Raw genomic sequence first — 22,540 nt, forward strand, 5'->3', positions numbered from 1 at the left:
GCTGCATAGAAGCTGGGTTTTTGATACGAAGTGACTGACACACTTCAAATACTACCCTGGAAGTTCCTTGGATATCCTTTTTCAGTGAGGTAGGGAGCCAGATGGTCTCTGACAATCGTGAGATTTAAGTTTAGTTTTCTAAAACATCATGGAGTAAGTCTATAATTATTATGATTTCCAGAAGTTTGCTGGGGACTCTGGATAAATAGTGGAAGCACATAAAGCATAGTGATAACCACGTTACAAACTCCAGGAATGTAATAGAAGCAAGGGCCTCATCTGAGTGGTTTCTCAGTAAGGGTCGTAGAAGTGTGTTTTTGTATAAAAAACCAGAATCATGACATGTCCAGGGTGAAGGTGGTGACAATGTCCTGGGATGTGTTCTGTGAAGGTTCAAAGAAACCGTGAGTTGTTGTGAAGGTTGTGGTGGGTTTGATCATGGTGCCATAGTCAAGAGTCTCATATAACAAGCTGTGGAGCAGCCAATATGGAGAGAGGTGCCAACGACTACTTCTGGGAGGTCCATGTCTCTCAAAAGAGCCCCAGAAGTGTTGAGATGTGCCATCTTTGCTAAGTCCACGATACCATCTCCCCGACAGCCCGAGTGCCGTGTAAGCAGGACTATTTGAAGAGACTAGTACTGAGACCCCTTAGCAGCCTCTTGCAGGAAACCAAGAAACAATAATATTTAAAAGTAGCTATTATAATGGAGTCTCTACTATGCACCAGGGACCATGTTAAAAATTTAATATTGATTCCTCACAACTACTTGTAAGCTAGGTATTTTTATCTCCACTGAAGGGGTGAGGAAACTGAGGCTACTGGATTACCTGGCACTCTTTGATTGCTGACAATAGAAAACTACTCAGGTTATTGTAAACAAAAAGGGTGTTTTTTTTTTTTTTTTTAAAGGAGGTCACCAATGAGTCTGGATCTCCAGGACAGGAATGTAGTTGGGCCTCCAGAAGGGCTGGATTTCTGATCTGGGTTCTGTTGGATCCCAGGCAGCCTCTCCCTGCCCAGCTGGCTCGGCCTCTTTCTCCCACTAGCTCCATGAGGTCTCTGCAGCGTGGTGTCCTGCTCGCTGGCCTGATCAGTGTGATAAGACAGTCCACAGCTCCCAGCATACAGCCTATTTCTGTGTAGCCAAAGTGGGAGTCCAATGTCATCTCTTCCTCTGCCTCCCTCTGCTTCTCAGAGAAGCAACTTGGATTGGATGAGGCGACATAAACTGCCCTTTATGACCAGGTCTTCCTAAAAGGAGCTTGGTTACCACCTTATGGCACCTTGACCCTTAACAACAGCTTCTTCATATAGAGAAAAACAATGAAGGTGATAAGAGATCAGCTATTTGTTTGGGCTTGGATAGTGAGTTTTGCTTTGGGAACCAGGAAGTATGGAGGTCCTGTGGGAAGAGTCCTAGGCAGTGGTCAGGGGCCTCAGTGTCTGGTTCTGGAAGATTCTAGGTGGGTCTCACAACCTTGCTCTACTTCAGTTTCTTCATCTGTGTCTATGGGCAAATAATATTTCCCTCTTTCCCTCAGAGGAATATAGTGCATATACAATGTTAGCATAGATGTGAAACTGCAGAAATATTAAAATGCAAGGTGATTTGATAATAATGAATGACTATTGTTGTCGAAACTGCTAATATTACAACCACTTAAACTGCAGCATGAGATGATCAGTAATCAGAAGAATAGTTGTACTTAACATTGAGTGTTATGGAGGAGATCATAAAACTGTTTCCTTGAGACCTGAGGGATAGGTGTTGAGTGACCCCAGAAGTGGTGGCCCTACGTTCTGGAGAACAGTCTGGGGAGGTTCTGGTGACTGTTTTTTGAGTTTCCTGCTCTTGCTGGAAGAACTGGTGTCTGAGTCTCTTAACTCAGTCTGTGCTATCTTCATGGTACTCTGTGAACCTTCCAACATTTAAGACAAGTATCCTGTTACTCTTACTTGTAGGAATACACTAACACAGAGCATTTACCATGTGCACGTCATTTTTCTAAGCACTTTACACGCATGGTCTCATTTACTCCTGCCAAGAACCCTAAGAAACAGGTACTTTTATCCCAATTTTACAGATGATGAGCATGAACTTCTCGAGCCTTCTCAAGTGTGCATCAGAATCACCTGGAGGGCCTATTAGAACAGATTTCTCGGGGAGCTCCTAATTTTGAAGGTCTGGGGTAGGGCCTGAGAATATGCATTTGCAGCAAATCCCCGGGTGGTGCTGGTGCTGTGTGTCTGGAGACCACAGTTTGAAACCCAGTGGCTTAGAGATCAGAGGTAATTGACCCTGGGTAACAACACTCATAAGTGGAAAAGCTAGGACTCAAGCCAAGTCTGCGGGGTTCCCAAGTCCATGTTTTTAATTACCTGCCTTTACCAAGAGTTTTATTTGGTACAACCTGATGAAGGGTAATTTAAGTTTGCTGTTATTGACAACGTAGCTCTTGGTTCTGCTTCTCATTCTTCTTCCCAGTAAGGCAACTGGTTCTCCAAAAGGGAAGTTGTCTGGCTTCTTGTCCTCACTGTGATGGTGGGAAGAGATGTATTCAAATAATGGTCTCAAGGCCAGGGAGGCGGAGGGGCTCCCCTGGGCTGAACCCAACCTGTAGCTTGACAGGTGACTCCAGGTGCTATAGCGCTGGTCTTAGCAGATCGCTCACCCACCTGCCTGCTCCACTGTGTGTGAGTACTAGGGGTTCATAATTGTACTGAAATGCTTTCGAGGTTGTAGACATGGCAAAGAACATGGACTCTAAAGCCATTTGCACTTCTGTTAAACATTTTTTTTCTTTGTGTGTGCTTTGTTGCAGATTAAAGGTCTACCTGAAGGTTTTGCTCATCCCAAAATAGGGTCTAATTATTCAGTTAGCACGGTAGAGAAGACATGGAAAGCTCTGCAGGACTTCAAGGAAGGCAATGCCATCTTTACCTTCCCAAATACTCCCATAAAGTGTGCTGGAGCCCCACAGAAGATCATGTATTTATCGGAAGCCTATTTCAGGAAGGTATGCTTCCTTTCAGGGACAGAGAGATGGGGGGCAGATGCTGCTAGTTCAGTGATTGTCAGAACTCCATTTTTATCCATGTCAAAATACCTTTTTTTATTTCTAAATTTTATCACATATGTACAAAATTATATAATTGAAGTTTATAAAAGAGAAAAAAGGAAGAAGTCTCTCATAATTCAGTTATTTTAATATAGCTGCAGTCATCAATTTGATGTGACCTTCCATTTTTTTCCTATGCATGTTTTTAAATAACATGTTACAATCACACTCTACGTACAAATTTAAATGTATTACATGTTGTTAAATAGTCTTTGTAACATACTTTTAAATGTGTGTATAAAAGTCTACTGGGGAGATATGATAGATATTGTTTAAATGTTTCCACATAGTTAGACAACTAGCTAGTTGTTCATTTTTATACATAATAGTATCCTCAGCTGCCCTCACTCAAGTTCAAGGTTATGAATATTTTCTGGTTCTTGATATATAAACTGTATAATAAGCAAAATGACAATTCTATACGCAAAAAAAAAAAAATGTTCACGTAGAACTTCAAACCTTAGGGGAAAGAGTTATTTGCGTGGGGACACTTTCTCAGCATCCCCCAAACACCTTCTGTGTCAGAGCAGGTGTTCGCAGCTGAAGAACACACAGCATAAAGCTGTGAAGAAGCTGCTGTTCTCTCCTGCCCTGTGTGGGATGTCACATTGCTTTACCAAAGCATGGTTTGACTTGAGACAGTGGCAGGATTCAAAGAAGCCTGTGGTTTTGTAAAGGGACGGGTAGGGAGGAGGGGAGGGGAAGATGGGATTGAAGAGGCGTTGAATGTGTGCTTGGAACCTGGCACTGGGAAAGCCTTCACCTGAGTCATTTAAACCAGCACCAACCCTGTGGGGTGGGGGATTAAGGAACAGTTTCGGTCATCGTTTCTGTTTCTCAGCAAGGCCACTCTGAGTCATGAGAATTTCAGGTTGGCACAGCCTTTGGAGGTTCCTACCCACCTAAGTTCTTTCAGATAGTGAGATCCAGCTGAGCAAATCCTAAAAAGGAGCTGAACGAAGGAAAAGAGTAAGAGGCGAATTGTTTCTTCCCTCCTGGAAATTCTCTTTGCTTAACTCTTTTTTTTCCCAGTTCTTGGATGGCCTGAGAGAAGTTTCTAGTTCACGTGCCATAAGATCTTAGTTGTTTGGGTGAATACTAGCCTCTCTGAAACATGAACAGTGACGAGAGTGTATCAGCCAAGGGGACCCGGGAGCTTTGTCTAGTTCACTGCTGCCCTCTCAGCACTTAGAACAGTACCTGGCTAACTCTGGGACCTCAATGAATAGTTATTGAGTGAATAAACAAATGAATATATGACTAAGAAATCCAGCTTTATTTTTATGTGGAATAAACCTCACCTTGGGCCTTTGATTGAACAGTGCCCGCCTCCACCCCTGACTCAAGTGTGCACTTAGCTGTGGCTGACAGACAATAAGAAGGAGGCAGTGGTTGGTCCCCACCTTTCCCCACCAGGGTATGGTGACAGAGAAAGCTGATGGGGTCTCTGCTAAAGGTTTTAATTCATGCTTCGGTTAAAAAAAAAAAGTGCCTGGAGTAATGCTTTGGTGTTGGTTGTTTCTATTGTTGCCTTTTTCTCAGACGGGGAAGCGATCTAGGGCCAATATCATCTTCAACACCTCTCTTGGAGCCATTTTTGGGGTTAAGAAGTATGCTGATGCCCTGCAGGAGATCATCCAGGAGAGGAACCTCACTGTTAACTACAAGCAAAACCTCATTGAAGTCCGAGCTGATAAACAAGAGGCTGTTTTTGAGAACCTGGACAAACCTGGAGAGACTCAAGTGATTTCAGTGAGTGGCGAGGCTAAGCTGTCCACTGAGCAGTGTCATAGATGTGGGTGACACCCCGGCTCCTACTTCCTTGTCCACCATCGTCATGTGCTGGGCGAAGCTGATTCCAATGAGCTATTAAGACAGTGATAAGGGGAGAAGGTGGACCAAAATGGGTGGGGAAAAGAGGTGAGAGGTTGTGTCCACGGGAGGTGAGGAGTGTTTATCTATTGGCACCAAGTGGATTTTTATCCTGTTTTATGTCTCTGCTGTTCTTGGCACTGAGTCACTTTAAGCATCCAAACATTTCACAACTTCAGTTACTGCCTAGAGTTCAGGAAGGGCTTCCTTCGATGCAGGATCTGGTGATTGTCTCAGTTTATGGTGTGGGAGACACAGCCATGCTTGTGGGTAGTTCAAGACGGACAGGGATGTCTTTCCCTTCTGGAAGAAGCTGCCTTGAGACATCTTTCACCTGTGCATAAAAAGAGACATCTTTCACCTGTGCATAAAAAGAAGCACTTAACACTCCTTGGGAGATCTTGTGGAGCTCTGGCTTCCTTGGAAAGATCTAGCCTTTGTATGTGGCCTTGGCTTCTATGTGTCTCAGTTTCTTCTTCTGTGTGTGGGCATTAGACTTGTGGAAGGGTGTGTGAGGATTAGGAACAAGATGAAAAAGCATCTGGAGCAGCGTGCATGGAAGGATCATTTGTTTATATCATTCTGGCAAGGACTGCTAACAATGAAAAAACAGTGCACAGTCATATTTTATCCATTCAGCATTTTTAGAAGAATGAAGGGTTCCATAAAACGCAATTTTGAAGTGAACCAAAGATTAATCTTCTAAACATCAAAACTTCGCATTTTAAACTTTTTAGTTCAAGCTCTTTCTAAGTATATGGCACACATCTTCCCTTTCTTACATGGGGTGAATTGATCATTTAAAATGTTACTGATGACGCAAGGTCATAATTTTAAAAAACTTTTATTTGGACATAATCTCAACGTAGAGAAAGTTGCAAAAATAGTAAATGTATAAAACAGAAAACTGTACATAGCTTTTACCTTGATTCACGCAATATAGAGTTTTAGCCCCTTGCTGTATCATTTATCTTTCTCTACCCAAAGCATTTAAAGGTAAGTTACATACATCATAGCCCTTTACCTCTAAATACTTCACTGTTGCTTTCCTAAGACATAGGGATATTCTTGTATATAATCACAATTCAGCTATCAACTCAGTAAATTTAGCACAGTATAATATTTTAACCTACCATTTGTATTCCGGTTTTATTTTCAACAGCATTTATAGTACCCTTTCCCCTTCAGGACAGAACCCGGTCTACAGTCAGATATTGCCGATAACTGTGATATCTGTTTAGCCTCCTTCCATCTGGGACATTTCCACAGCCTTTCTTTATCTTTTATGACACTGGCATTTTGAACTAATACAATGCCCCTCCCACCAGTTTTATTGGTTAACAGAATGTTTCTCATTTTGGGGTTGTCTCTGTTTTCTTGTGATTAGTTTCAGGCTATGCTTTTTAGACTGAAATGCTGTGTAAGCGATGCTGTGTGCTTCTAGCTAGGGAAACACATTTTAATGCACACAGTGTTTCTCTGTCCCTCGTTGATGATGTTCATTGTGAGCACCACTCAAGATTTGTCCCGATTTCTCCACTACATGATTATTCTTTTTCTCCCTTGTTACTAATAAGAAGTCCATGGAGAGACACTTTAAAACCATGCAAACACCTTATTCCTTATTACAGTTTCCCCCTAGATTTACCATCCATTGATGACTTTTTGCTTAATCCAACCTCTACTACAGTGGTTGCAAAATGATGATTTTCCAGCATTTTCCCTATGTTTACCAGTAGGCTCTTGCATTCTGCCCCCCCTTCTCTCTTAATTAATTCATTTTATTGGTATGAACTCATAAAGACCTACTTTTTTACCCAAGGTTCATAATTCATTACTGTCTTTAATTACTTTGGTGCTCAAATTATACCAGATTTGGTCAGTAGAAGCCCTTTCAAGATGGTTCCTATGTCCTTGTGACCTGTCCCCATCATATTTTTGAGCACTTTCTTACTTTCTGGTGTCAAAGGATTCCCAGGCTGATCTAGTATCTAGCTGTCCAGCTCAGGGTGATAATTTTGAATAGCTCTTATACATTTAAGCTCCTAGGACTTACTGGGTGGTTGAAGGCTAGTTATCACCTTATAGTTATCACCTCAAACTACTCTGTTCTTGATTTTGTGTGTGTTCTTTTTGTAGCTTTCTAGTTTTCTTCTTTCCTAGCTGCCAAGAAGTTGTAAGTGACTTTGGAAGTCCCTCCAGCTTCAGCTCTTTTAAGTTGCTACTTCTAATTTTTTATTGACTGGAAAAGAAAGATAGCCACACATTAAATTTTATGTAAAGTAAAAGCGAATAGGCTGTGAATGAGTGCCTAAAAAACAAACTTTCATGAGCCAAGCGTATGAGCTTGAGTGCATGAACTTCATTTTGTTATTTGGTCTTTTTTGCTTTGGTGCTCAGCTGTGTTCTTGGAACCTGGCATTGGAAAAGCCTTCACCTGAGTCATTTAAACCAGCACCAACCCTGTGGGGTGGGGAATTAAGGAACAGTTTCGGTCATCGTTTCTATTTCTAAGCAAGGCCACTCTGAGTAATGAGAATTTCAGGTTGCACAGTCTTTGGAGCTTATTACACACCTAAGTTCTTTCAAATAGTGAGATTCAGGTGAGCAAATCCTAAAAGGAGCTGAACAAAGGAAAAGAATAAAGGAACAAAGGAAAATGATAGTTGAGGTTGTGGGTAGGGACTTGGATAAATAAATGGTTATTGTTTTTTGAAAGGGATTGTAAAGAAAGGTGATATTTCTGTTCTTTTTGAAGTATAGGATTTCAGGTCAGATTTTCTTTCCGGACTCAATTCCGCTTTTAAAACCTGGACTTCAAAAACCCTACCCAAAGGCTCTAAAACAGTGGCTCATAGCGCTGGGTGCACATTGGAATCCCTGGGGAGCTTTTAAAATGTGCTCATGCCTGGGCCTAACCCCCAGAGGTTTGGATTAATTAGTGTGGGGTGTGGACTGAGAACTGAGAATTTCAAAAGTTTCCCTAATGATTCTAAAGTACAACCAGGATTGAGGATCACTACTGTAAAGAATTCAATGTACCTAAAAGCTTATAGTCTGATTCTTAATAGGGAGCTTGTGAACTGGTCCAAGTCTCCTAAGATTTTAAAAATTTCAACTTGTTTTATATCATAGAGCCCTAGAACTAGAAAGGATTTTGGAGATTATCTAGTCTAATGCATTTCTTTATAGATAAGAAAAGGGACAGTGAAGCGACTTGTCCGAGTAAAGCATTCTATTTTTCATTGTAAATGAACTTGTTCCTTCAAGAAAGAACTTCTTAGACTGTCATCCACAGGTTTCATATGTTAGAATCACCAGGGGCTTTTGTTCAAGTGCAGATTCCTGCATGTCAGACCTACTGGACTGGGACTTTGGGGGTGGTAGGACCTCGAACCTGCATTTTCCACAAGTCTTGTGACTGCTGCTTAATTATGAACACTAAAGTTCAAAAACCACTGTTCTGAATAGATTAATTATGTTAATGAGGGAGAACCAAGTTAGTTATGATATACAGTTTATGGAAATAATAGATAAAGAGAACAAGCCACAGCTAAATACCAATGTTAATTTTTAATAATTCTATAAAACAGATCCTAGTATTTCTTTTGTATTGGATATTAGCTCAAGAAAAACTTCATGCCTTTATGATGAGTATGTGAAAATATTTAACTTTCCATCTATTGTGTTTCCCCAAAAATGAGACCTACCTGGAAAATAAGCCCTAGCATGATTTTTCAGTATGCTTGGAATATAAGCCCTACCCCAAACTTAAGCCCCGGTTAAGATAGTCAGCCAGATATGACTGTTGGAATAAATGTAGATTTTTGTACATGAATAAATGAATAAAAGTACTATAGATTGTTGGAGCAAAGAATAATATAAGACCCGGTATTATTTTCAGGGAAACACGGTAGGAAGATGTCTGGAAAACATGTGTACTTGTGAAATTTAAGCACACTAACTCCAACGGATAGAGATGGCTCTAGTAAGATTTAGACCACAGTTTAAAAAAAAAAAGTGGCTCTAGTCAACTGAAGAAATGCGGACATGGCCTTAATCATTTAGTGGATGATGGCTGTTGAGAATTCCATCCATTATCCTGCAGACATGTGTTTAGTCTCCAGGTTCAATAACAGACCTCAGGGACTTACCGCCCCTAAAGAGCCACCCAAGATTACCCCGCAGAGGAGCACTAACCATTTGCAGCACTTCTTCCTTAAGCCAAATTAAGCTTACAATTGTCCAAGAGTGGGAATAAATACAAGGCACCTTCCTAACTCCCACTGCCACCAGTGTTTGCCAGGTCCCCATGAAGGCCTGGGCCTCCCTAGGAAAACTAGGGGCTATCGACTCTCACAAGGTTGAGAGTGTCTTATGATGCTAAGGTTTTCACCTTAATGAAATGTTTTGTGAGGATTTGAATCAATTTGAAATTGCTAGATGGAGTTTATTAAAACTAAATAAAGAGAATAAAAAGGATGAACTACAAAAAGTGGAAGATTAGTACATAAACAAACAAAAAAGTTAAAGGAGCCATCAAAATAGATTAGAATGGGGTCAGTGTACTGTTGGCAAGGGTAACCTTGATAGAGGTTATTGGGAAAAAAGTTCACCCTGCCCTCTACATGGTTTAGTAAACCCAATACCGAATCAGACTCCCTTTCCTCCTCTAAAGTGCTAGCCAACATTCTTACCATCCTGTATTTTATTTTAAATTGGTATTTTTATGGCTTCCTTTGTTTTGAGAATTGACCCATATTTGGGAATGGTGCTTACAGACCAGCTCCTAACACAGCCTTTACAAGTTTCAGGGACTCTGAACACCTCTTTGCAGTATTGACCTTACAAGTCAACAGCTAAGGTTTAGGGAGTGAGTAACTGAAATACGCCATACCCTTTGTTTTAATTTTAGTAATAAGAAAAACATCAATGTATTCTTGCAGAATGTTTAGGAAGGTTCACTCCAGTATCTTGGATCCCTCTATGCCTACGCCAAGAGGTTCATGTGGACCCTATGGGGAGACCATGTCAACCAAGGGAATGGTTAGTTACTTTATCACATGACTCCAAGGGAGCATGTAAGATCTTGGAGATGGTGTAGATCAGTATAAGCACTAATTGTATAGTGCTCTGTGTAGCCATAGCAGTGTATGGGTGAGTGAGATGCGGAGAGAGCATGTGGGGCTATAGAAATGTTGGAAAAAACACAAATTTGGATGCTCTCCTTTTTTTGTAGTATGAAATGCTTCATGTTACACCGCCAATGAGCTCACCAGATGTCCTCAAGATGAGTCCCGTGGCTGACGCTGCTGGCTGGGTGGATGTGGATAAAGAAACTCTACAGCACAAGAAATTCCCAAATGTGTTTGGGATTGGGGACTGCACCAACCTTCCTACATCAAAGACCGCTGCTGCAGTAGGTAAGATAACATGCTATGTTTCTTCCCCTCAACATGATGCCACCCCAAGGCATCATCATAACAGAAACAAAAGTTTGTCACAAATAGCATTCCATTAATAATGAAGAAACTTTTGTGGCCTAAAATAACTGCAACCTTCCTGACACAGAAGCAAGTTGTCACAACCTAGTGTTTGTTGTGTAAAGAAGGAACGATGTGTTGAGGGCTTTGCACCAGAGTTGCAGGACCCCACCTGCCTCTTCTAAGTCAGGGGTGGTTGTTTTTAGAGGAGGGTGCATTAGAAAGAAGGTACCACTTTCCCAGCTCTCTGCAGTTCTGTTATTTCTCTTACTGCTACGCTTGCATCCCTGGCCTTCTTCGCCTGTGATGCCAGGCAGGTTGGCTATTTTCCTTCTGCCTGAAACACCATAAAACTAGGGAAGCATTTATTTCCCAGGAAAACACATACAAGTCAGTGAATGCTTGCAGACCAGAAAATTGTTCTGTTAAGACAAATACAGTGGAGCATGCCCTGATTGGTACAGGATTAAGGCTTTCAGCCTGGAAAACTAAATTCACCTTGATGTTCTGCACTAGCAGTGATGGGGAGAATTGCCTGTTAGCTTCTGTCCTCTGTAGACAGGAACTGTCTTCTCTAGAGGCCATAAAAAACAGACCTCCCTGCCGATGGGCATGGCAGTGTTTTGTGTGAATTACCCACCTGCAGCACATGTTGTGTTACTTTTGCTGACTACTTCAATGTTTGAGAGACTTTCTAGAAAACTAACCGAATGTCTTTTTCATTATTAATAGTAATTTTCCCCCAACTCTTTATTTCAAAAACCTCAAACCTATGAAAAATTTGAAAGAAAGTACAATGAAGACCTATATAGCCTTCAGGTATTAACCGATTGTTAATATTTTGTGATATTTCCTTTATCACTCTATGTACATTTTTTTTTGCTGAGTCATTTCATTTGAAAGTAAGTTTTGACATCATGATGCTTCCTTCATCCTCAATTACTTCCACCTGCATCTCCTAAGAAAAACGACCTTCTCCTCTGTATCCACAGGCTATTAGCATGACAGTCCAAGAAATTGAGCATTATACTATAAAATCATGTCGTGTGCAATTGAGTTCGAATTTTTACAGTTTTCCTAAAGATGTCCTTTACTGACCCCCCTCACCCCCACCCCCCTTAAATGCATGAACCAGTCAAGGAGCACACACTACATTGGTTGTTATCTCTCTCTGGTTTCCTTTTAATGTAGAATATAGGCCTTCTGACATTTGTTTTTTTTTTACTTTCATGACTGGCATTTTTGAAGAGTCCAGGCCAGTGATCTTGTAGAATATGCCATAATTTAGAATTGGCTAGTTGTTTTCTTATGATTAGATTCAGGTTACACGTTTTTGCGAGACCCTCCACGTGTGAAGCTGTGTGTCTCCCACAGTGTGACCTGGGGGGCCCGGCGTCATGTCAGTTTGTCTCGTCCTTGATGAAGCTGGATTTCATCACTGGCTTCTCTCATCTGTAAAAGTATCTTTTCTCTTGGCGATTTATAGGTAAACTGTGGGGCGTTACTTTGAATTTACATTTCTCTTAATGTGAGCCTGCTGAATTTATGTGTTGAAAATACCTGTGCTGTATGTGAGGTCCAGATTACCCAGCTTTTGGCCTACTTCAAACAAACATACATTTCATTCAATGTTACAAATATATACTATTAAGTGTGATTAAACAAAAAGTTCTAAGTGAAAAGTCTTGCTCCCAACCCTCCTTCCATCTTAAAAGCTTCTACACGCCCCCGACCATGTGGAGAGCATAACATCCCTCTTGTTTTTACATGTTTTTTTCTTTTTTTTTTTTTACAATTTTTATTCTATTTTATGGTTGTGTTGTTTCCAAACCATTTTTATTTCAAACAGTGCTGCTGTGCGTGCTCTTCTTTATATGTCATTTCACACCTGTGAAAGTCTATTTGCTCTTCTCTAGTGTCTATATAACAATAGTCCTAGCTTTCCCAAGTGGATCTGCATTGCTCACGAGGTTCCCCTCCCCAAGTCCTCTGAGTATTTGTAGCAATGCTTGCACTTGTTCCACAAATCTGTCCTTGGCTTTACCTGCCACCAGCCAGGTGTCTTGCCTCAATCCAGACCACGGTGCTGTTGCAAGCGAGACCCTGTCTTGCCACACGGAGTTTGACTTTCCAGTGGCTAATGCTTCTTCCTCTGCTTCTCTCTGCCCCAGAATTCTCCCTTAATTACATACAGCATAGCCAAGACCAGCATGTGGCATTTTACAGTTAACTGAAGGCTTGGGCATAGCAGAGGGGGATTATAATCAGGAAAAGAAAGCACACTCACACATGCCTCCACACGTGCGCACCTTAAACCTGGACAGTGTGACTGCTTCTTGGGTCTGAAGGCCTAACCTCTCTGCAGTTGGCACCCATGGCCACCTTCTCTCCTTCTCTGTGGGCCTTGACACCCTGCTGCAGGGTCTCCTTGTGTTTTCTCAGTACAGATTCTGAACTCTTTATGGCCCTCAGAGAGGAACAAAGTGTTCCAAAAGGGAAATACAAAGGGTGCCAAAAATGTATACACATTTTAAGAAAGGAAAAAAACTATTAAAATGACAAGACTGAATATATGCTGATAACAAAAGGTGAATACAAGTCATGTGTATACAGTTTTTTGGCACCTCCGGTATGATCTTTAGAGATCATACCTTGCCCACAATGAAGTCAGACAGTTAATATTTTTAGACAGTTATTTATTCCTCATTTTTTTGAATCCCCTCATTCTCGTAAATAATTCATTGCTGTTTTGATTTGGGCTTCAGCAAATTACAGCTTGCTGGCCAAATGTAGTCAGCTGCCTGTTTTTGTACAGCTGGCTAAGAATAATTTCTACAGATGAACGTTTATAACTCCATTTATTGATAGGGAACACTAACTTTTTCTTATTAAAAAAAATCCATTCTTATTAGTAGATCCATGTTACAAAAATTATTATTATATCTTGAATTTTGTTAATATAAATGTTTGTTTTCTCTCACTATATAATATCTTTGATTTTCCTCTTGGCCCACAAGGTCCAAAATTATTCTTTACAAAAAAAGTTTGCTGGCCCCTGATTTTGAGGATTGCAAAATAATCACTTTACTGAGCATTTTACAATATGTAGGTAAAAATCTTTCCTCAAAAGTAAATCTAATCTCCCACCTCTGGAGACACAAACTGCTTGTATTTTTAAAAGGGCAGTTTAGTTTTTAAATTTATTTTTCAATTACAGTTGATGTACAGTATTATATTAGTTTCAGGTGTACAACATGGTGATCAGACATTTATATACTTACAGAGTGATCCCGATAAGTCTAGTACACATCTGACACTATACACAGTTATTACAATATTATTGACTATATTCCCTATGCTGTACTTCACATCCCCTTGACTATTTTAGTAACTGACAATTTGTACTTCTTAATTCCTTTCACCTTTTCCTCCCCCCACCCTCCAACCCCATCCCATTTGGCTACCACCAATTTAAAAGGGCAGTCTTAACTCTTCAAAATTGAACACAGACTGGGATTAGATAATATTAAGGAATTATTGCTAGTACTTTGGGTGTAAAAATGCTGTTGTGCTTGTATTTAAAAAATTCCTCATCTATCAGAGATATACACAAAAATATTTATGTGTGAATTGTTATAATGTTTGCTTTAAAAATACTATAGGAGGAAAAGTAACCTGCGTGATGGGATAGATGAAAGAAGAATGAAAGAGGTTGAAAATTTTCATAATAAAAAAGGCAGTCTCCCATTCTTGCCACTAAAAAACCAAAAACATCCATCTCTCTGCCTGTCTATCTGTCTATATCTGGTCCAACCTCAGAAAGGGCAGTCCAGTACAGAGGAAAGTTTACTGTTGGCCTAATTGATAATACCTGGGGCTACCAATCTAGGTGGGACACAGGACATCTTGGATGGCTAGGGGATACTGGGAACACAGACCAGGCTGACACCCATTGAACCCTGGGAGGAGGGGGACTGGGGTTGGGGTGCGGCCACCTTCACAGTCCTTTTAAATTGCCAGCCCTCTTGTTAGAGAGCTGGCTCGTCAGCTTTAAACTTACAGAGGCATTTGTGTGGGCCTTTGATGAACTGAACAACCCTTTCTGGTAGCCAGAACTTGGCATAGTAAGAAGAGTTGTATTCTAGTTATAATCTAGAGGGATGGGGAATGGAGCCTTCTTAACTTGTACACATTAAAGTTATTTGCAAATTAGTTTTCATGGAAAACCTAGATGCTTACAATTTTCTGACTTTTCCATTGCTCTTATAGCTGCCCAGTCAGGAATACTTGACAGAACAATTTCTCTGATTATGAAGAATGAAACACCAATAAAGAAGGTTTGTATGCTTTGCAAGAATCACTGTCTCAATTATCATCTTCCATTCTGTGTGAAAACAGTGTTTTCCCACACTTTTGCCACTTTCTTAATTAGTTTCTCCAATATGAGCACTTCAGTTTTTGCCTGTGGTACTATTTTTTGGTTATATAATTTCCATTTTCTTCACTGTACAAAAATTAGAATACACAAAAAAGGAAAAGAATTGCAACTGCTCAGGGAACATAATAAATTCTAAAGTGTTTATATAACGTCATGAAAAAAGTCACTTTCCAATTCAATCTCATGTATAATTTTAGTATGATGGCTACACGTCATGTCCTCTAGTGACTGGCTACAACCGTGTGATTCTGGCGGAGTTTGATTACAATGCTCAGCCCTTGGAAACCTTCCCCTTTGACCAGAGCAAAGAGAGACTTTCCATGTATCTCATGAAGGCCGACCTGATGCCCTTACTGTATTGGAATATGATGCTAAGGTAAGTGCATCGCTGGGCCAGAGGCCCACTGTTGGGCATATTGCACCCACTTGGAACAACCTTCTTGGTTGTTTCAAGGCTTTCCAGCTTCAGGAGAAATCCTGAGCCAGAGCAGGACTGGCGAATGGGATCTACCTTGCTGTGCCGTCTCTCATGGTTTAGCGACGGCAGTCTGTGAAGGATCCTGAAGCCTCAGCCACACTTGGGAGAGAGGCTGCCCAGGGTGAGGAAAGAGTGTAGCACATCCATCACTCAGAGGGATGTGGGCTCTTCATTGTTGACAGTGACCAGGTCTTCTGTCTTCCATGTTCTGGCTCTCTCTTGCTGCTGGATAAATAATAATAATAATAATCATAGTAAATCACTTTCACACGGTATGTACATTTTCATCTGCTACTTTACTTTTTGCTTTTATTAGATTATAGGAAAAATAAAACATAGTGATTAAGAACATAAGCTTTGGAGTCACATCTGTGTTTGAGTCCTGCATCTGCCATTTACTAACTGTGGGTCCTAGGGCAAGTTGCTTAAACTCTCTCTGTTTAAAATTCTTATCTGCAAATGAAAGTAACATTGCCTACCTCACAGGATGGGGGTTAATGAGATAGCACATTGAAAGACAGCTACATAGTAGGCATTCAATAAATAATGAGAGTAATAAAAGTGAATAATTCCTCTTCATTGTTCCAAAAAAAATGACAATCTCATTGGACCTGTCCAAACCCCTATGGGATAGGTAAGTCAGGATATCTACACCAGTGGTTTTCAACCAGGGTGATTTTTCCCTCCAGGGGACATTTGACAATATCTGGAGGTATACTTGGTTTTTGCAGTTGGAGGGGATGCTATGGCATTTAGTGAACAGAGGCCAGGGATTCTGCTAAACATCCTGCAATGCATAGGACAGTCCCCACAGCAAAGAAATATATGGTCCAAAATGTCAGTAGAGCTGAGGTTGAGACCCACTGACCTATACTTAATTTATAAGCAAATGACAGTAGAGAGAACTGCCGTTTGCATTTAGTAGAGGCTTCATACAGGTTTCCTGAACTGAATCAGCGTGTCCAGGCTCTCATAGAAAGTCAATGTCAAAGCCAGGACTCAAAGCAGGTTGTCCCCTCCCAGTAACAGGATCTTTCTACCTCACTAGTCAAATCTTGCTTTATGTGCTGAACTTTTAATATCTTTTGGCTGAAGTCACCCCCATCTTTTCTAATGCAAATATCTTTCCCATGTCATTTCTTACAGGGGTTACTGGGGGGGACCAGCCTTTCTGCGGAAGTTGTTTCACTTGGGTATGGGTTAAGGATGGTTCAACCCTTGCTCTCCTTGGATGGCTTCTGGACCCAAAGCACAATCAATGATTGACCAAGAGCAGCATGAAGAACTCAAAACCTAACCCTGTAAAGAGTTTACTGCTGGATGATGGATGATGGTGACTACATGCCTCCCTTTTCAAGAGCCTCTGGATAGCCACCATGCAGACTGCCCAGGATGAGATTGATTTTTTTGGAAATATTAAAATGAAAGAATAGATGTCTATTTTTTAACTAAAAGCTTGTCGTTGATTGAGATTCTATGAGAAAATTTTATCTGGGTGACTGGAACCAAAAGTTATTGCACTTGGGAGGAAAAGATGGGGGTGGTGGGATACCTTACCTGTTATCTGCTATGAGTATTCAGCTGATAGCTGGCATAATTTCACTAGAGCCTGTTTGGATTCACAGAAAAGAATCATTCCAGAAAGAACATTACTTTAAATAGTGCGTGTGACAGCTCTAAGCATGTGTTGCTTAGAACTCCTATTGCAGGAGCACAGTGGCCTGAGAGCCCAGCCACTGCCTCCCTTGCTCCACCATGTTTGTAGTGAGGTCATGCCTTTTCTCGGCCGGTGACGGGCTCAGTTGGGGTGCTAGTGCTGGTCTATTCCTGTAGGAAGTGGGACTCCTCTCCTGGGCAGCTTTGGCTCCAGGATTCCCCATCGGCCTGGCTGAAACTTTGTTAGAACTGCGTCAAGTCTGAGGTTCTCCTTCTCCAACCCTCCTTCCTCACCCCTCTTCCTTTCCCAGGTGGCCCACCTGTATCATGGTCTGAAAGCCCTTTCTGCCTTCTCCTATTCCTTGCCCTCTAGCCTTCACAGATATTTCCCCCACTAAATCTCTTGAAAATCTATATCTGTCCAGGCACATGCTTCCCAGAGTACTTACACATGGTGAGGGTGGGGTTAGAGGAGTCCTGATGTGTGTGGTAGGCATTTGCTTGTTTCCGTCCCAATTTTGGCCAAGAAAAGGTTGAGTAAGTTCATATTGGAAATATTGCAGGAAATAGTTCCAGTTTATTTGAATTCAACAGAGGCTTCAAAATCATTTGTTTCCAACCAGTTTATTTGTAGAAGCTTAGAGTGTCAGTTTAATCTGGTATTTGAAAGCTTTGTACATTTCATATTTATGAACTCCACCAAAGGGAAATGCATAGCAACCTATACAGTGCCTTAGATTTTTTACAACAGTTTAGAGTTCAAACCCTTTTATGTGTTACCTAGGATTGACAAGTCTCTCTGGTTTCCTGGAGTTCTCCTGATGAACCTTAGAAACTCTGCTCAGCCATTCATTTATTAATTCAACAAACATTTACTGAACACCTACTACTTGCCGAACACCAACCATTCTTGGCCCAGGAGATGCAGTAATGAACCAGACAGATAAGGGCCCTGCCCACATTTTTGTGGTTCCTGTGTTAGTTTCTTCTTCTGTTCCTGGGATACCAGGGAGCTTTCTTGGCCTTGGTTCAATTTGGAAAGTAGACTTTCTTCACTGGCAGATGTTCTGGGAAGGAACAGGGCACCACCACCCTAGCAGCAGACCCCTAACCTGTAACAGGAGTGGAAGATATTTTCTGGGGTGACCACACATCCTGGTTTGTCTGAGATATTCCTGTTTAACATCTGTTATCCTGGTATAGCTATTAATAGCACCCCCTTTCATTCTCCAAAATGTCTCATTTGGACAATAGATTATATGACCACTCTTGTGATCTCACTCACCCCCTTTCACCCTCGACCCAGCTCCAGAGTGGGAGAGTAGTACTACAAGAGGTGCTTGTCACCTTTTTTTTTTTTCCTTTCATGTGGTGCTTCTGAAACAAGCAGGGGTGAGATTATTCTGTCCTGTTCTCTGTATCCTGGCAAAGAAACCCGGCACCTTTACGGAGTTCCTGACAGAGAAGGCTGCAGCCTGGCTCGTGTCAGGCTGCTCACTCTAGCTGGTGTGCCAGTCAGGGAGAGCTGGGGGCTAGGCACCTCAAGAGATCTTCCTCTGCGACATCCAAGAGATCCTAGGAATAACCAGCCAGGACTATTTTCCTGGATGTGGACCAAAGTGCTGGCAAGGCTGGTTCCTGCGTTTTCATGGAATGGGCTGTAATTCTGGGAATGGCTGAGGCTCTGGGTTGAGTCACTTTGAAATCCCTCACAGAGTGAACTGGAGCCTCTGGGGCCTGTTAATGATCATGCGTTCTGAATAAACCTTCAAGCATCTGGGGATTGCTTCTGGGTTCACATTACACTAGGCAGAATTTATTGCCAGGGCTGGAGGGAGCAGTAATGACTATTGGCCAGTATATTCATTGGTTTTCAGCTTTCATTCCTCTGATCAGGGAAAGATTAGAAATGTGCTGAATATCAGAAAAGCTTGGCCTTTGAAACCTTATTCCCTTAACCACTAATGTGGGGTTGGCCAAGGGCGAGGTCTTCCCTTGGGATTGCCTCCCGTTATTAGGACTGGGCAGCAGGAAGAGGGGTAAGACCAGGATAGGCACAAGGGTAGGCAGTTTCTCCAAAGGTGGTGCCTTGGGGTGGGGTGAGGTTGCAGGTTCCACCCTGTGGAGGGCTCTGACTCAGAGGCTGAGGCTTTCAGAGTCCAGAAGTGGCACTGGCCGGGACTGCTGACTTGGGAAATCCCTCTAGCTCCTGCCCCTTGTCCCTGGAGCTTCTCCCCAGGAATTAAAATTCCTGCCTTGGCGTTAGCCCTGGGTGAGCTGTGGGTATAATAAAAACCATGGGGTGGCAGCTTAGGGACCACTGGGATACAGGGAGGGAAGCAAAGCTTAAGTCAGCAGGGGGTCCACAGGGTTTCAGAGTTAGTAGATTTTTTTCTGGTATTAAAAATATTTTTAGTGCTTTTTCCCCCCTGTGTCTAACTTTTATAGAAAATTTAGAGAACAGAGGAACAAAAGGAATAAAAATCACTCCAAATCCATCACCCATTTTTAACAACTAATAACGTCTTGGTATCTTTCTCTATTGACCTAATATTATTACATAGAAAGTCCATGAAAACAAATAGGATCATACTGTAAGTACTTTTTCGTGTTTTAATATGTATTGAAGACCCAGTGGTTGGTTGAAGAGAGGAGGAGGAGATTGGTGAGTAATTACTCAAGGAGCACAGATCATTTGAGCTGCTTGAGAGCATCACTAATGTATTAATTAATTAATGTAACAAATGTATGTCCTGTGCCTAGTAGGGTATTGGTATATAGTCGGCACTAGATGGTTTTCTCACGTAATCCTGCAGCAATCCTACTAATGGAATTATCAAAAACGTGGAGTATTGGTCTTTTTGAGGAAAGTGGCTTTTTGTAATCCAACATTTAAGAGTAGCCCTTCTTATTGTTTTAGAGCATTGGATAGCTCCAGTCTGATTTTATAACACAGTGCTCCCGCTTTGTGCCCTAATGCCATAGATGGAGCTTTTATTCAGGATGGGCTCACTGTAATCATTTTGGGAGGGAAGGAAACAAGAGAAATGCTTTGGATACAATGAGGCTCAATGAAAACCAGGTCTCTCTGGCTAGGTTAACCGCCAAGTAACTAAGTAGATTGCTTGTCTATATGCTGCAAAAAGGTCAAGGTCAATACTTTACAACAGATAGGTAGAAAGGTCACAAGAGACAGTTGAGAAAGACAGATGGTGAAATACTGTGTAGTATTCTCCCCCAGTATTGATTTTTAGAAAGTTACTTTCCGGGAGTAGAGCTTGCTGTGAACAACCCTAAATTAAATTCTAACTTTCCGTATTTGCATGCAGTAAAGCTCCTGTGATTGCATCCGTAGGCACATTTCAGGACTACTCCCAGGCCACAGTGGGACAGAGATGCAGACAGGCAGAACTCTGGTGCTGAAATGACACAAGCTGTGTTTGGATCTTGAGGGACAGCACAATGGAACACAGGACATGAAGCCACAGACCTGGATTCAGGTCCCTGGCTCTCCCGCTGACTACTGCTTCATAACTTCCAACGCAAACATTTTAATCACCACTTTCCCACCTGTAAGTGGGGAATAATACCTACTTCTCAGACATGACGGCAGCATTCAATGAATCAATGTATAACTTGTAAGCAGTTTGTCAAATAGACTTTTACTGTTGTTAACTCTAGTAGTTGAATGAAACATGCAGAAATACAAACTTTCCCTTAGACTAGAATTTCTTGCCTGTTTGGGAGAAATGGGGTCATGACAGGGGCTTCCACCATCCTTGTTCTAACTGGAAGGCATGTGGATTCTGTTACTGACACCACCAGGATTCCTGCCTCATTTCAACAGACTTTCAGAGTTGGGCAATCCCCAGTGTTACAGATTAGCCAAAGTGGGGTAGGGGCTGAGAGCACAGGTCTGGATCCAGCCTGCCTGGGTCTGCATCCTAGATTTGCCTCTCACTGACTGTGTGTCCTAGGGGAAGTTGCTAAAACTCTCTGGGCCCTAGCTATCTTGTCTATAAAATGGGAATGATAATAGCATTTAACTTACTCGGTTATTACGAGGACTCTGATGCAGAGCCCACCACCTAGAATAGCAGGTACTGTTCTAGGTATGTGCTGTTATTAATTGCATAAAGTCAATTAAAATTCTACTTCCAAGTCAAACGGCTGCTTCCTTGTGACTTGTAATGAGGTATCCCACAGAAACAGATGGGATCCTTTACTGGAGGGGTCCTGTGGGCAGCTGGTCCAACCCAAGGTGTGTGGACTCTGGTTTGTTTAGGTCACAGAGACCCTTTGTGTTCAGTCCCTCTTGATCTCAACCAATCCCTATGATAGACATATATTATTGGATATATTGTTGATTACAGAGGTTCAATGACTGCAAGAATTCATGATCAATTACTTGCACAAATATTTTGGGGGCATCTAATCTACACAAGACCCTGGGGATTCAGAGATGAGAGTCTTTCTTCTCAGTGAGCTCTCTTTAATTGCTCGTATGAAGTGCCAAGATAAATGTCCCATCTGTATGTGCTCAATGTATTCAGACTATGTCACTGACTTATACCAGACATTTGGAAAATATCTAGAAGAAGGTAAAGTTTGAGCTGAGTCCCTATTAGTCAGAACTCATTTGGTTCTAAGTGACAGAAATCCAACCCAAATAAGCCTAAACAAAAAAGGGGGGAACTTATTGGCTCATGTAACAGAGAAATTCAGGTGTCAACTTCAGGCTTGGTTAGATCCAGGAATCAATATAATCAAGGTGCTCTCTTTTCATTTTGATTTCTCAATTCTTCTTCCCTCTGAGTCCGTCTTCTATGGCAGGCAGGCTTTCTCATTAAGGTCAGGGAAGAGGGTTGCATGCCTGTTCTCCTGACTTGGCCTCCCGAGAGGGAGAAAGGAACTTTGCTTTCTAAATGTCCACAGACCAATTCTGGGGAAGGATTATGATTACTGATTGACAAGTGAATGAATGTGATTCCTCTATCTGAATGAGGGCAGGAAGTTGTTTTTAGTTCAATGCTGTATTAGTCAGACCCACAATAGTATGATCTAGAACAACACATATGTTCTAGGACAGCAAGCCCATAGTAAGTTTACAATACCGTATTTGCCGGCGTATAAGACGATTTTTTGGCCCTGAAAAATATGCCTCCAAGTGGGGGGTCGTCTTATACGCCAGGTACACTTCAGATAGACTGCCCATAGTGCTTGCCCCGTGCCATAGTGGCCTCCTGATGCCCGCCCACTTCATTCCACATACCGTTCAGGCATCAGCAGCGCTGCTGGGTGTATGCTCGGCTGTTATGCGATTTTGCTGTTATGCGATTTTACCACACTCGCAAAATCTCACACAGCCGACCATACACCCAGTATGATAGCGCAAAATCGCGAATCGCGATTTATGTATATGTTTGATTACATACAGCCTTGTGACAGTTTTCCTGCATGTCATAAGCATTTGAATATAAATATAAATGTT

At 41.7% G+C, this 22,540-nt stretch overlaps 1 protein-coding gene across 2 annotated transcripts in view; it reads left to right on the forward strand.

Annotated features, from left to right (window-relative positions):
• Positions 1-16,854, forward strand: part of SQOR (sulfide quinone oxidoreductase) — a 41,724-nt gene extending 24,870 nt beyond the window's left edge. For both annotated transcript variants that reach the window (XM_019668661.1, XM_019668660.1), the window contains 6 exons: positions 2,826-3,020; positions 4,665-4,874; positions 10,234-10,417; positions 14,747-14,814; positions 15,113-15,291; positions 16,540-16,854. In XM_019668661.1, coding sequence (XP_019524206.1) covers positions 2,826-3,020; positions 4,665-4,874; positions 10,234-10,417; positions 14,747-14,814; positions 15,113-15,291; positions 16,540-16,597 — 894 coding nt within the window. In that variant the 3' untranslated portion in view covers positions 16,598-16,854. The remainder of the gene's footprint in view (positions 1-2,825; positions 3,021-4,664; positions 4,875-10,233; positions 10,418-14,746; positions 14,815-15,112; positions 15,292-16,539) is intronic.
• Positions 16,855-22,540: the final 5,686 nt, after the last annotated feature.

This window comes from Hipposideros armiger, unplaced genomic scaffold (assembly GCF_001890085.2).
Source record: "Hipposideros armiger isolate ML-2016 unplaced genomic scaffold, ASM189008v1 scaffold_531, whole genome shotgun sequence".
Lineage (NCBI taxonomy): Eukaryota > Metazoa > Chordata > Mammalia > Chiroptera > Hipposideridae > Hipposideros > Hipposideros armiger.